Here is a 13360-nt window from a genome sequence, read left to right on the forward strand (position 1 = left end):
CTGTTGAGTGCTAGGTCCTAGCGAAGAAGTTTCCTCTTGTAAAAATCACCACCATTTCCAGAAATCCAAAGCTTTGCCTGTGAGTCTTAGAACTTCGAGTCGATGATCAGCCAAGGGGTTTCATACGTACCAATTATGTACATTGAATGGATCAGTGTGTAGTTTTGTACAAGAGTTTAGAAGAAGGTCCAACTGTAGTAAGCTTTCTCGACGATGCCACCGCCGCAGCGAATTGCCTGGTTGAGATTTTCCAGGCCAGGCGGTACTCCCCACAGCAATGGAATCGCTACTGTCATCTTGAGCTTCTCGTGGAGATCGCTGGACGTGAGCTTGGCAGCGATAACAACCTGTGACAAAACAAACAAAGATCATCGCAAGAAGTTCACGCCATTTTCGATCCATACCTCTCCGCCTTGTTCTAAAACCGTGTCTTCGACAACGTCGCTGAGCATCTCCACGGAGCGGCAAAAGCCAAAGACGCAGAACCGGCGGCCTAAATCCAAACCCTGCATCGAAAGTTCCGTTGGATCTATAATCTAGGAGAAGATCACACGAGAAGCTTACGTTTGTAGCAGCGATATCAAAGACGGCACCGAGGCAGAGCTCCTGCTTGGGATCCATGTACTGCTCTTCGCGAAAGCGCCGTAGTCTTTGTTTCTTCTATCCAAAAAGAAAAAAAGAAAAAGTGAAGAGAACACTGTCGAAAGGAAAAATCCACTATTCATACCCTCGAAGAACTCACGGGACGTGCAAATCTGGAGCCCCCAATTCGCACAAGCCCTTCGCTAGTGAAGAGAGTGATGGTGTCTCCTTGCATCCATTCGACAGCTGCCATAAACAATCGAACTGGTTTGAGTGCCTGTTGATCCGATAGAAGAGCATTACACACAAATTCCACGGGGGTAAAACAAGGAAATCCAAAGAAGAAAAAACTCACCATCGGAGTTTTGCCACGAAGAATCCCATGGATACGGCCCATACGAATCTTCCGAGCTGAGATTATCGTCGCTGGAAGCACACGGGCGCGCCGACCTCCTGCCACTCGCGCTGCCTAGCATGAGATTGGACCCGTCAAACCTGGCGTGAAGGGGCGATCTTCGTGTAGAGCTGTGATGAATCCACGGGCCTTGAAATCCAGCGCCTAGATTGAATGGCTGCGAGAGCGCTAGAACATCCATAGGGCTTCCCAATGGCCGCATTCTCTTTCCCTGGAATCACAGACCATACCAAGGAGAAGCCCTAGGACTATCGCTTTGGAAATCTGACGGTTTGATTTCCTTATTACGATCTCGCCACGTGTTATAGAATTTTCGTGGAAGACTGTTCCGTGCTTGCGCGTTCTTCGCACGTCCAATACTGCGAAAAATCCCGGCCGCCCAAGTGATTATACTCATACCAAAATGCTCGAAAGAGTTCAAGATATAAGGATTTTCACTACACTTTAAGTAAAGATCAATTGTAAAAGCTTAATCTTTGGCAATAGACATAAATAAAAGCAATGATCTTCTTCAGCTTGATCTTTCTAATGAGAAGAGCTCTCAGCACTGAAGCACAGCAGTATTAGCAACAGAACACTATACCATGGTCATGGATTCCAAAAGCAGTAAAGGTTGTAAATTTTCAGTTTAAGAACCCTAAAATTTCAAACTTGTTTCGCGCGCATTGGTTTCATGCACTCACTTATTCCTACGATTTTGTGGTGACACCCTGGAGCAAATGGGATCTTCCAGCCCCTTCTAGAACAAATATAAGCCCAGGCCCCTTCTCAATTCTGTATCCCATTCCCAACCCTTCTCCACAGTAGCACTGAACGCCCGAGCTTTTGAATCCCCTCTCACATTTGTCTTCTGTTTCTCTTTTGTGTTTTACAGATGACCTTCTTGGCTGCAAGGTGCCGCGTCGGGAATTTCATCGGCATGCCTGGTGTATCCTGATTAAGCACCACACCGATATTGCACAATATCACCAACAATGGCGTGGTGCTTAATCAGGATCCCGTTCGGAAAGTCGTTGTTTCTCACGGAAATAGAATATCTAGATCTAACGGCAGCTGTAACACCTCTGAGAGCACCACGAATGGAGATGGCTCCGTCTTTGTCTAGTGGGTACACACTAACGAGCGCTCTACAGAGTCCTGGTCCTGCTCATTGCGATACTGGTCAGCTCTTCCATCAAATCGGGTAGGACTAGGAACATGATTGGCGGCTCGCAGCTAAAGAGCATCATGGACATCAGCCGTGGTCGTGGACATGGAGTGCTTCACGAGCGAGGTGAGAGGCTACGCGTGCAGTAGTCGCAAGAATCTCTTTGGCGTTGAGGAGTCTTCTGGTGTGACCATAAGGGTGATCCATGATTTCCACAATCTCAAACTGATATTGCTTGAGGGATAATAGGCTAGAGGCTAGACCATCCCAAAGAGAACTTTCTAAATGCTCGTCTCCCTCCTTTCAAAACCTCTGTGTGTAGATGTCCTACGTGTTGAAGGCCTCTACGTGTTGCAACTCCCTAGAGTTCTCGGCACCGGTGATGATCTCGAGCATGGAGATTGCTTCCTGCGGCATGAGGACAGTGAGAGGCTTGCCACTGGACGAGCATGCCCCTGCAACCTGCATCTCCAACATGTTGCGCTTGGTTGAAATGCCCGAGTCGAGCTGCTTTATCGTGACGTGATGCTTTCTTTCTGAATGCGAAGAACAATCCTTTAGAGACGAAAACGTAAAAAGAGTATCGCAAAGGTACCTGAGCGGAGCTGTCTGCTTCTACCATCCCTGAGTTTCGCCCTCTTCTCCTTGGACTGATCCGACTTCGCTTGGAGGTGGAGGATGGCGGTGGTGGTGGCATACTTTATATGGTATGTCTTCTCTGCTGAATTGCTTAGAACGATCTTCCATCTCCAGTGCGTCCATCTTCGAGGACTTCACTCTCACGTCACTCTCCAACCTGCCTCTGGCCACCACTTTGTTCTTGAGCTCTTTCACAAGGTTGTCCTTCTCTGCCGTGATGCTTGGACAAGTTTTGAGCCTTCAATGGTAGGCACTACTGCTAGTGACTTCTTTCCTTCTGCAATGTCAAGTCTGTGATTTTCTTCGTGATGCTCTACTGCCACCAGACTTTCTTTCTCGTGCTGATTTCTTTCTCAAGCCTTTCTTTGTCTATGAGCCTGCTCACCGACGTTCCTCGCAATTGATAGAGCTCTCGAAAAATCGGGTCCGCTAAGACCTAAATTTCAAACTCGCACTTCGTTTGTCTTCGTTTGTTTTAGTTTGATTTCATTTGAATTCATTTGTTTTTGTTAGACTGTATTTGAATTTGTTTGTTCTTGTTTGACTTCGTTTGATTTTGTTTGACTTCTTTTGTAATCTGGTTATAGCTTCATTTACGAATTCCGTTGGTTATGGCGGACATGTTAAGGCCAATGCGTTGGCGGGGACTGTAAGAGGGAGCGAAGCGGCACCCTGCTGCCAAGAAGGAGCGCAGATGATTCATCTGTAAAACACAGAAGACAAATGTGAGAGGGCGCCCATTCGACTCAAAAGCCCCGCCTGGAGAAGGGATGGGAATAAGGTACAGGTTTGAGAAGGGGCATTTCTCAAGAGGATGCTCTTGGAAGCTCCCATTTTCACCAAAAAACCGTAAGAGTAAGACAAACAGACACATGGCATGCGATTGACTAAAAAAATTATTTAAGATTCCAGAATATTCATCTACATCTTTACACCATGGAATGGCCAGATGGGGCATCAATGCTGACCCTGGCCACTTGGAGCCCAGCCTAGGCCAAAATTTTCTTCAAGGTAGCGGGAAGTCCAAGCATGATAGCTGGCAGGGCAGCCACCAATCGGAGGGCTGCAATGGTGGTAGGGCAGCGAGCAAGTTTAGTCAACACTGTGTGGGCAACACCAGACACTAATAGTGGTGATCAGGGCATTGGATGTGTGATAAGGCATGTAGCTAAGAGCAAGGTGACACTGGACTCTACTGTAGAATAATGGTGAGTAGGGCATTGGATGCACAGTGTTTAGTGCAGTGGTATACCAGAGAGCTATTGAAGTTTGCGATAGCCTTCCTTTTATTTCTTTTTTTCTTGAGGCTTTTTTATTTACACAATATCTAGATACCATTTGCAAAATGGGCAAAAGGCGACAGACAATTCCAAATATTGAAGAGCCATTAGAACTGCATGTGAAAGTTGTGGCAATTCAAGGCACCTCACCCATGGAGCTTTCTGAGTGCACATACATGAGTTTTTTTACAGCAATAAATCGCTATTTAAATATTATCTGAAGCCGGTGTTGAAGCTGGTGTTATGACATCATTATTTAGCACAATAGCTTCTTCATCCACCGTAGCTCGTCAAGACTTTCCCACGCCATCTCAAGCTACAAACAAGGTTCCTAGTGGTTCCAAGTATTGTGCGCTTTAGGCATTTACAGAGTCTAGAGACTCCCTTTGCTCAGGTACTTCCAAAATTTTAGTTTTATTTGCATGGAGTCATGCATTGTGTTATGTAGCATTAGTTGCTTCTGTCCATGCAGCAGCAAAATCTAACATGCATCAACACAAGACAAAATGTAAGAGAGCTTTAGCATACAATACCAATCAAAGTGGTTGTAAACGAAATGCCAATATGAACTTCCAAGGAATGTCTAGAGCTCCTATCAACACAATGGTCACCAAGTGGATTATGATTCCAAAAATGTTTGAAGCTGGCACCTTCTTCCATGATGGTGTCCTTAATGTCTGCCTCCTTTCTTTGGCTTTAATCTCTATTTTCTTACCAAAAAATCTACTATAGACTCCCTCAATGGTGCATACAATCTTGATATTGTGCAAGAACATGTATTACCAACACTCAGCTTTGGAGTTCTGATGGAGTGTGCAAACAAGCTTGGCTTGTTTGTGAGGCAAGCTAGGAAGGCAAAGACTGCTGCTACCAATGTAGAGAGGTATGGTTTAGGGAGTATATTACCAGATTACCACCTAGCAACAACTTTGTTAAAGGGCATTAGTTATCTATCTTTATAATCCAAATAAGCATTGGATGCTAAATGATAGAACAAGCTATGGTGATGTCTTTTTTTTTCATGCTTTACTTTACATTGAACTATGTTTTGCAAGAGGAGCTTAATGCATGTCTAGTGACATTGTTTTAAATGATATATGCATTAGGGAGGGGCAACACGAACAAGAGCAAGAGAGCCAATTTAACAATACCAACAGCTTTTTTGCAATTAGAAAATTACCTATTTTCATTTAAAAATTTTGGTTTGTTAATATTGACTTAAGTGTCTAAAGCTAAGCAAGTACTATAATATAAAAACCTACAACTTATATGTCCCAATAACAGATGCCTACCTTATTCCCTGTGGAGGAAAAAAAAAGAATTACCTCTTCCAAATCAAAAAGGAAGGGATTTATCTTCAGCAACTCCCATCATTATTTGCCATATCAGCCCCGATCAGATCTCCTACCAAGGAAAAAGAAGAGATGCACCAAAGCATCTTACTAGCTCGTACATTTAATCCTACTCTCACTCCTACCAAGATCAATGTGCATCCAATGCCCTGCTCACCACTATCCTATAGTAGTGTAAGGCATTAATTCTCCCTAGAGCAAAGGAGAATATGCCCTCTTGAGGCCAAGGGGCATTTTCAAAGGCTTAATCGATTTGCTAATGGGCTGGCTTTGAGCACACAAAGGCAGCCTCAATCCTTTTCAGTGAATATTGGGTGTCAATTGTGGCTGGAAGCGCTCTTGCATGCTTGATAAATGGAAACTATGATATGTTCATGTGGAACAAGGTCAGGCTATGTCGCCTTGGAGTACTCTATCAGAAAAAAAAAGAAAAAAAACCTAAAACAAATTCCCAATACACATGCTCTTCTATCTACAGCAATCATCAAGGTAGTAACATGTTTGGAGTTCTCGGTGATGATCCCAGCTGCCATTGGACGAGCATGCCCATGCAACCTGCACCTCCAACATGTTGCGCTTGGTTGAAATGCTCGAGTCGAGCTACTTGATCATCGACGCGTCTTTCTGGATACATTTGAACCTCTCTCAAGTATGTCATGACAAACCTTTAGAGATGAAAACATAAAAGAGGTACCTGAGTGAAGCTGCTTGTACTCCTTAGGGAACTCAGAGATGGTAGAAGCAGACTTAATCTGGATTTGCAACGACTGCTTCTAGGTTGATTAACTTCGCTTCGAGGCAGAGGATGGCAGCAGTGGCGAACCTAATTTCTTCTTCCTTGGATCCCTGCTGAATTGCTTAGAACGATCTTCCATCTTCTCCAATGCGTTGATCTTCAGGGGTGCCACCACTTTCTCCTTGGAGCTCTTTCACAACTCTACTGTGATGGCTTTAGACAAGTTCTCCTTCACCGGGAAGAAATGCTAATGACTTCTGTCCTTCTGTGACGTCAAGTCTGTGGCTATGCTCTACCATAGACTTTCTTCTTCGGCCTGATTTCTTTCTCAAACCTTTCTTTGTCTGTGAGCCTCCTCACCGACATTGTCCTCCCAGTTGATGACCTGAGCAGCATGACAATACAGTTTGCCATGGCCCACAAGCCCTGTTCTTGCTACACTCTCAGGAGATCGGATGCTGGGAATCTTCTAAAGCCTTAGATTGTTTTGAATCTTATTTCTTGCTGTTCTCTGCTCTTACCACAAGGCATGCGATAGCTTGGCATAGAATAGAGGCCAATGAATTACCTTTTGTTCCATTGTCGCTTGCCATTAGGGTAACACTAGTTTACCATTTGTTAATAGAGAATATTTCCTAACTATTTAAATTACCCTGGAAACCAACTTTTTAGGGTTCTTGCAATGGACAATCCAAGGGGCTGCAATGAAACTTATGAGCAAGTTGTCCATGATATGGTTGTCCAGGCTTTCTATCGGCAAACACGAGCGAGATGAATTCCACCTGTATTTATAATTTTGTAACTGAATATAACTCTAAAGGGATTCACCTGGATTTGACTGGAGGGGGGCAGCTTCTTTTGGGGGGTTCAAACTACCATGGCGAGGGTAACATCATTCACATGGAATTGCATAGTAATGTGATATGGCATGTTTAAATAAGTACAATACACCACTTGGTTGGAGACATGGGTCTGCCATAGTCTTCCATCGTCTCCTTGGTCTTTATATTTCTTGACCATGTTCCAAACATTTAACAAAACCATCAAAACATTATATTGTTTGAGCCAAAACAATCGAATGAGAAGCATGCTCCAGAGATAATGCTAAGTAGCACAACTGTGACAGTGCCAGCACTACTCTTTATGTACTTGCAGTATATATATTTAAATTAGTGAGAACAAAAGTTCATGGTCATCCATGACATTGGAAGTCTTTGGCATTTGCCATGTAGAAAGGTGTCGACCCACGATTGAAATTTGGCTAAATGTTGGGGCTGTGGCCACGTGGAAATAATTAGGGCGCACGCTGGGGCGGGAGGAGCCGCGACAGACGGGAGAGGGAGTGCTGGAGAAAAAACAAAAAGAAGGTATAATGCCACGTCACTGCCAGGTAAGTGGAGAGAGTGAATCATGTTTTTTTGGGCCGTCCGTCTAAAGATTCTCCAGTATAGTCCGGTTCCTAAGCTTTCGAACTTGTTTCGCGCGCATTATTCTTCTCACACAAACTCAAGGCACGAACTTATTCTTGCGATTTTTTGGTGACACCCTGGAGCAAATGGAAGCTTCCAGCCCCTTCTAGAGCATGCCCTCAGGCCATATAAGCCCATGCTCCTTCTCAATTCTGTATCCCATCACTTCTCCGGAACACCTTCTCCTTTCTCCACAATACCTGAGAGGTAGGTTATGGCGTTCTCTTGATTTTGGGGTTTTTGAAGCGAGTGGGCGTCCTCTCTCACATTCGTCTTCTGTCCCTCTTTTGTGATGCATCTTGTGCACTCCCTCTTGGCAGCAGCCCTGTTTCACCACGCCATTGGTGATGGAGGTGTCGTTGCCAAGGAAACTTTCCTTGGCTTTCCTTGGCGACGACACTTCCGCCATCACCAATGGCATGGTGCTCAAAAATAGTTTGGAATACTGCCAGCCAAGGAAAATCATTTGCATCAACCACAAGCAACAAAGGAAGTAAGAGAGGAGGAAGAGGAGGAAGCAAGAGAACATTTTGGCACTCTCAGTGTGTTGCTCAGGCAAGTTTAATGTTGTTCCTCCTCTGTTGGCCTCCTTTGTTGATTGTGATTAGTGCGGTCCTCCATCTTCTCCAGTGCATCGATCTTCAAGGGCTTCATTTCACGCCACTCTCAAGCCTGCCTTTCGCCACAATTTTCTCCTTGAGCTCTTTCACAAGGTTGTGCTTCTTTGGCTGTGATGGCTTTCAGTTGCTTCGACAAGTTCTTCTTCACTGGGAAGAAATGCTAGTGACTTCTTTCCTTCTGCGACGTCAAGCCTGTGGCCACTACCGCAGACTTCCTTTCTCGGCCACAGAGCTGCTGATTTCTTTCTCAAACCTTTCTTTGTCTGTGAGCCTCCTCACTGACGTTGTCCCGACCTCCGCATGCACAGAGAATACATTGCCACCAGCGTGTTTGCCACGGCCCACAAGCTCTGTTCTTGCTACACTCTTAGGAAGTACAGAAGACTCCACCGCGAGATCGGATGCTTGAATCCCTTTAGTGATATTAAGTTTCGGCGATCCTGATTCCATGGGCTTTGAAATCCAGCGCCCAAAATGAATGGAGCGATCCTCTTTCCGCTAAACAAAAAACAATCTTAAGTTAAATGTTTAAATACAAAACTAATCTAAACATAGTAACTTTAATGCCGAGAGTTAGGGTTCTTGGCAGCTATGGAGGCTGTGATATTTGGCGACGAGGCGGTGCCTCAGATGCTTCTTCTCCTCTCCCAGGCCGCGCGGGATATCGGCGCTCTGGACCTCTCGTCTCCGCCTGCGAGGAACAAGAACCCGGTCTCCGCGCCATCGAAATCCAGGTATCATCGCGCATTGCTCCGAGAAGCGCCAAGATCCAGCAACAATGCCCTGGAAGCTAGGCTTCTCCAGGGGGCCTGCTCGGTCTCTCTTAGCAGCAGGGCGGCCCAAGATCGACCAGAGAGGGAGATGGATCCATCTCCATCGGCAAGGTCAAATTCGAATTTCGAGAAGTACAGGGTCTCTGGCCAGGCTAGAATCCTCATGAACAATCTCACAGTTCTAGAGCGAGCGGCGATCGGCGCTGCTGCCGGAGGAATCGCTGGCGCTTTTACCTACGCTTGCCTGCATCCGCTAGACACGATCAAGACGCGGCTCCAGACGCGAGGAGCGGCAGAGGCGTACAAAGGCTCGATCGACGCAGCGGTGAAAATCCTCCAGAGCAAAGGCCTGGCGGGGTTTTACAGCGGGATCTCGGCCGTGATCGTCGGCTCCATGGTCTCCTCCGCGATCTACTTTGGAACTTGCGAGTTTGGGAAGTCCTTCCTCTCGAAGGTGGCGAAGTTCCCGCCACTGCTCGTGCCGCCGGTGGCCGGAGCCATGGGAAACATCGTCTCGTCGGCCATCCTCGTTCCAAAGGAGGTGATCACGCAGAGGATGCAAGCCGGTGCCAAGGGAAGATCCTGGAACGTCTTAATGAGAACTCTGGAGAGGGATGGACTGAAGGGGCTCTACGTCGGCTACTCGGCAGCTCTGCTCAGGAATCTACCGTCGGGGGTGATCAACTTCTCCACCTTCGAGTACCTGAGAGTGGCGTGGCTGCGAGTCTCGGGCCAGGATAGCTTGGAGCCATGGCAGAGCGTGAGCTCGGGAGCTCTGGCCGGTGCCATCGCTGCGGCGCTGACGACCCCGATGGACGTCGTCAAGACGAGGCTGATGACGCAATCGAGAGAGAGGGCGGCGGCGTTCACGTACGAGGGCGTGACGAGAACGCTGGAGAGGATCTGGATCGAGGAAGGATGGGCCGGGGTGACCAGAGGCATGGGTCCACGGCTGCTCCACAGCGCTTGCTTCTCGGCGATTGGGTTCTTTGCGTTTGAGACGGCGAGGTTTGAGATTCTCAAGCGCCATGTCGCCAACAAGCAAGCGGAGGTGTTGGAAGTGGAAGTCGACGAAAAGAAGTGAAACAAAGTTTTGAGCTCGAGCCTCAGAAAAACTAAATGGTCAACGGTCAATGAAATACTGCTCTTTGGTCAATGGTCGCTAGGCTTCTTGGTTTAGGGTTTGATCGCAATGCCGGAGAGTCAGATGGCTGTGGTGGCTGTGGCGGCGGTGGCCGCGATCGCCGTGGGTGGAGCTGCGATCGCATTCATGTACCATTGCTGCCAAGATCAGGTGAAGCGGCAAAAGAAGGAGAAGGTTGAGAGAATCAATTCGCAATTGGGGATTCGCGACGAGGATGCGCACCACCGCTACGAGCGGCGGGAGGAAGTGGATGTGGTGGAGATCGGGAAGGCCAAGCGCCCGGCGGTGAGGACCGTGGAAGAAATCAAGGCGTACTATGGCCGGCCTTCGAGGAAGGTGAGTTTTTTTTTTCTAGATCTGAGCAATGGTGTGATTGGAAAATCTCAAATCGCAGGACGCGTCATCCACCGCTGGAATCGCCACAGAGGCCAAGAACAAGCTCATGGAGCGCGGGGAGAAGCTTCAGGTTTTAAAAATCCCTTGTGCTTTCCATATCAATGTTTCCATTCTTTGTGTGCTTCTATGTAGGCTGTCAACGACAAGACGCAAGAGCTTGAATCAGAGGCCGAGAGCTTCGCATCGCTGGCGGAAGAACTCGCCAAGAAAATGAAGGCTAGAAAATGGTGGGAGTTGTAAACTTTGTAAATGAATTCCTCTTGTGTAAGTAAGAACAGGGAGATTGTATATCGGATTGAATCTATTTCGACCCTTTCCGCGACCGCGCGAACAATCCTTCGACCATTTCCAATCTCTTGAACAGGACGAGCGACAAGATGAGCAATCCCAGCGACGCTCCCGTGCAAATCACGATGATCTTCCCGAAGTACATGTTATCGTCGGTTTCGTGGCCATTGGGCACATTCATGCCAAACAATCCAGTGATGGAGTTGAACACGCTGGTGATACAAAAGGTGGCGGCCGCGATCACGAGCATGGAAGTCTCCCTCTTGGCGCTCGCCTCTGCCATTCGCGACTTAGCAACCTCCTCCACGCACTCGATCGTGGATTTCTTGCAGTGCTTCAATCCCTGGTTGATCCCCGCTAGGAGTGGCTTGTACGCGCAGAGAGCCCTCGCGAGATCTTGGTTGCCACCATCGTCATTCTCGTAGAGGGCGGATTGAATGTTCCTCGCGATCGCGTATGTGGATGAGATCTCTTGCTTCAACTGTGCTGTCGCGATTCTAACTGTGGGGAGATCACCCACGCAGCAATTTGATGCCTGGCACCGCAATACCTCCGCGCGACCCACAAGATTGGCCACCCGAGGGCCTAGAAATCGCCACACCTCGTCAATCCCACTCGCCAGAGCTAGAGACTGGAAAGCAGTGGGAGTTCTCCTATCGATCGACGAGTTTTCGCTAGAATTGTTGATAGATCGAAGCTTGGACCCGAGATCCTCGATGTAGGCATTGGCGAGGCCACTATCTAGCACAAAGACCTCGCTCCCGGCGATGATACAGCACAGATACTCGAGATTCATGACGATCACCCCCCAGTAATTCGCGACTGTCACCATCGAGCTTTGGGACACAACAAAAGGAGGCACTAGAGGGAATCGCTGGTTGATATCGTTGGTGTCGAGTGGCCACGCCTGGATCTTTCCTGCCGAATCCATCCTCTTCCACGCTCTGGCAGACATTGCGATCGCAAAAAGGCTCCACCATTTATCAATCCTTTGTGCCTGCCCTATTTTAGATTCCGCGCCGTATTTTAAATTCAATTTGATCCCGATCCAACGGCCTCGATTCGAGCTAGGGCTAATCTATTTTTCCTGTTAATATATTTGCTTGTGTAATCGTAAACATAATTATAGAAAATTTTAAAGGAAATTTTACCTTTTATATCATTTTTTTATTCTATAAAGCAGTTTTCAGATTTTCAAGTTCCAGGATGCCTCAGTCTTCAGGTTGTTAGCGGCTTCACCGCTCAGTGATGGAAACCTATTTAGCACTACAGCGTGTGAGCCAAAAGAGATATTTTTTAATGTGGAGCGAAGAGAGATCCCTACCAGCCAATTGCACCTGGAACTCCCCACACAATTTTGAGGCACACAGGATGTGCATAGATTGTGGATGTCTCCTCTAGATTCCTCTCTTGCCTGTGGATGTCTCCTCAAAAGTTCCTCTCCTTGCTGCATTGTGATGCCTCCCGTTAAACACCTCCCATTAAACACCATCCTGTTTCAGTGTCTCTCCACGTAGCTGGCAATGATGTGGCATGATTACATGGCACTTCTCTCTTTCCACTCCCGTCCGACTCTCTCTCGAGTGCTGCCACACAACAATACTTCTAATCACTTAACTTGGACCAAAGTCTATTTCAGAGGACAGAAAAAAGGGTTCTTTTCCTTTGCACCCAATGCCAACCAGTGTGTAAATATCTCTTTGCTTTGCTCTTCAGGATTGGTGGACTTTGGGATACCCTCTTCTGTAGGGGGTTTTAAGTTCTTCTTTGGAATGGAAATGCTCAGCAGCAGCAGTAGCTCGATTAGAAGTGCTCTTTTTTTTTGCTCTCCAAGGGGCAAGCAATAATGATAAAGCACATGATTTTATTTCTAACACACTGGGCGAGATTCCAAACATGGTGGATTTGATGCTGAGACTGGATATATGAAGCGCCTCCCGTTAAGTCGGAGACCTTTCAGGCACCTTATAAAACTTTGTCTCTATGTATAACTTTGTTTTAGACATTTGTATAATGATTACAAACTTGGTAATGGATATATCTAGAATATGCTCCAATGGTAAATATGCATATTTTTATAAATTAAAAACATGTTTAAAATTTATAATCATTCTTAAACATCTAAGAAATATACCATGAATATCCAGGTATATCCTAATATATATTTTTTTTCTCTTAAACTTTTAATTCTCTAATTCGTTTGTAATCAGTGTTTAAATTTATTTTTCTACTTTATATTTAATATAAACCATGTTTAAATTCATAACTGTTACTGAAATCTTTCAAAGAAAAGAAAAAGAAAAGGAAATGTGCATTACTACCACTTGATTTGCTTGTAATATGAGAATTTAACTTATCAGGACATCTTTTTAATGTATTTCTTCACAATTCTTCCCATTGGAAGTGGTGAATTTAAATCTTTGCACTTGAATGTATCTAAGAATTAGAGGAACCTACTATTAAAGCTACTAAGGGCTGCAAGATCATCACCACCATTGTTTATGATAGGACTAAGGTTT

At 46.2% G+C, this 13360-nt stretch overlaps 3 protein-coding genes across 4 annotated transcripts; 2 read left to right on the forward strand and 1 right to left on the reverse strand.

Moving 5' to 3' along the window:
- Positions 1-118: 118 nt before the first annotated feature.
- On the reverse strand, positions 119-1250 carry LOC9631261. 2 transcript variants are annotated; one of them, XM_002968386.2, is made up of 5 exons: positions 938-1250; positions 728-828; positions 565-660; positions 405-506; positions 119-347 (listed from the first exon to the last, which is right to left on the reverse strand). In XM_002968386.2, the coding sequence occupies exons 1-5, from the start codon at positions 1197-1199 to the stop codon at positions 177-179; spliced, it is 732 nt and encodes a 243-aa protein (XP_002968432.2). In that variant the 5' UTR covers positions 1200-1250; the 3' UTR covers positions 119-176. The 2 variants fall into 2 exon arrangements, with proteins under 2 accessions (XP_002968432.2, XP_024528959.1); XM_024673191.1 differs by having other exon boundaries at positions 728-859; positions 938-1094.
- A 7574-nt stretch (positions 1251-8824) lies between these two features.
- On the forward strand, positions 8825-10169 carry LOC9631262 (protein MITOFERRINLIKE 1, chloroplastic). The gene has a single exon (XM_002968072.2). It carries the CDS (start codon positions 8832-8834, stop codon positions 10095-10097), a length of 1266 nt encoding a protein of 421 aa, XP_002968118.2. The 5' UTR covers positions 8825-8831; the 3' UTR covers positions 10098-10169.
- Positions 10170-10175: 6 nt separating this feature from the next.
- LOC112345866 (syntaxin-binding protein 5-like) lies at positions 10176-10875 on the forward strand. Its single transcript, XM_024673478.1, has 3 exons — positions 10176-10493; positions 10552-10623; positions 10686-10875. The coding sequence occupies exons 1-3, from the start codon at positions 10206-10208 to the stop codon at positions 10791-10793; spliced, it is 468 nt and encodes a 155-aa protein (XP_024529246.1). The 5' UTR covers positions 10176-10205; the 3' UTR covers positions 10794-10875.
- Positions 10876-13360: the final 2485 nt, after the last annotated feature.

Source organism: Selaginella moellendorffii, unplaced genomic scaffold, assembly GCF_000143415.4.
Source record: "Selaginella moellendorffii unplaced genomic scaffold, v1.0 SELMOscaffold_10, whole genome shotgun sequence".
NCBI lineage: Eukaryota > Viridiplantae > Streptophyta > Lycopodiopsida > Selaginellales > Selaginellaceae > Selaginella > Selaginella moellendorffii.

Bases quoted from the DNA above. Each gene is read 5' to 3' on its own strand.
- LOC9631261 (XM_002968386.2), bottom strand. From the start codon at position 1,199: ATGCGGCCATTGGGAAGCCCTATGGATGTTCTAGCGCTCTCGCAGCCA. The intron at 507-564 runs GTAAGCTTCTCG...CTTTCGATGCAG, and splicing joins TTGATATCGCTGCTACAAAC to GGTTTGGATTTAGGCCGCCG. The intron at 348-404 runs GTATGGATCGAA...GTTTTGTCACAG, and splicing joins TTTTAGAACAAGGCGGAGAG to GTTGTTATCGCTGCCAAGCT.
- LOC9631262 (XM_002968072.2), top strand. From the start codon at position 8,832: ATGGAGGCTGTGATATTTGGCGACGAGGCGGTGCCTCAGATGCTTCTT.
- LOC112345866 (XM_024673478.1), top strand. From the start codon at position 10,206: ATGCCGGAGAGTCAGATGGCTGTGGTGGCTGTGGCGGCGGTGGCCGCG. The intron at 10,494-10,551 runs GTGAGTTTTTTT...CTCAAATCGCAG, and splicing joins ATGGCCGGCCTTCGAGGAAG to GACGCGTCATCCACCGCTGG. The intron at 10,624-10,685 runs GTTTTAAAAATC...GCTTCTATGTAG, and splicing joins AGCGCGGGGAGAAGCTTCAG to GCTGTCAACGACAAGACGCA.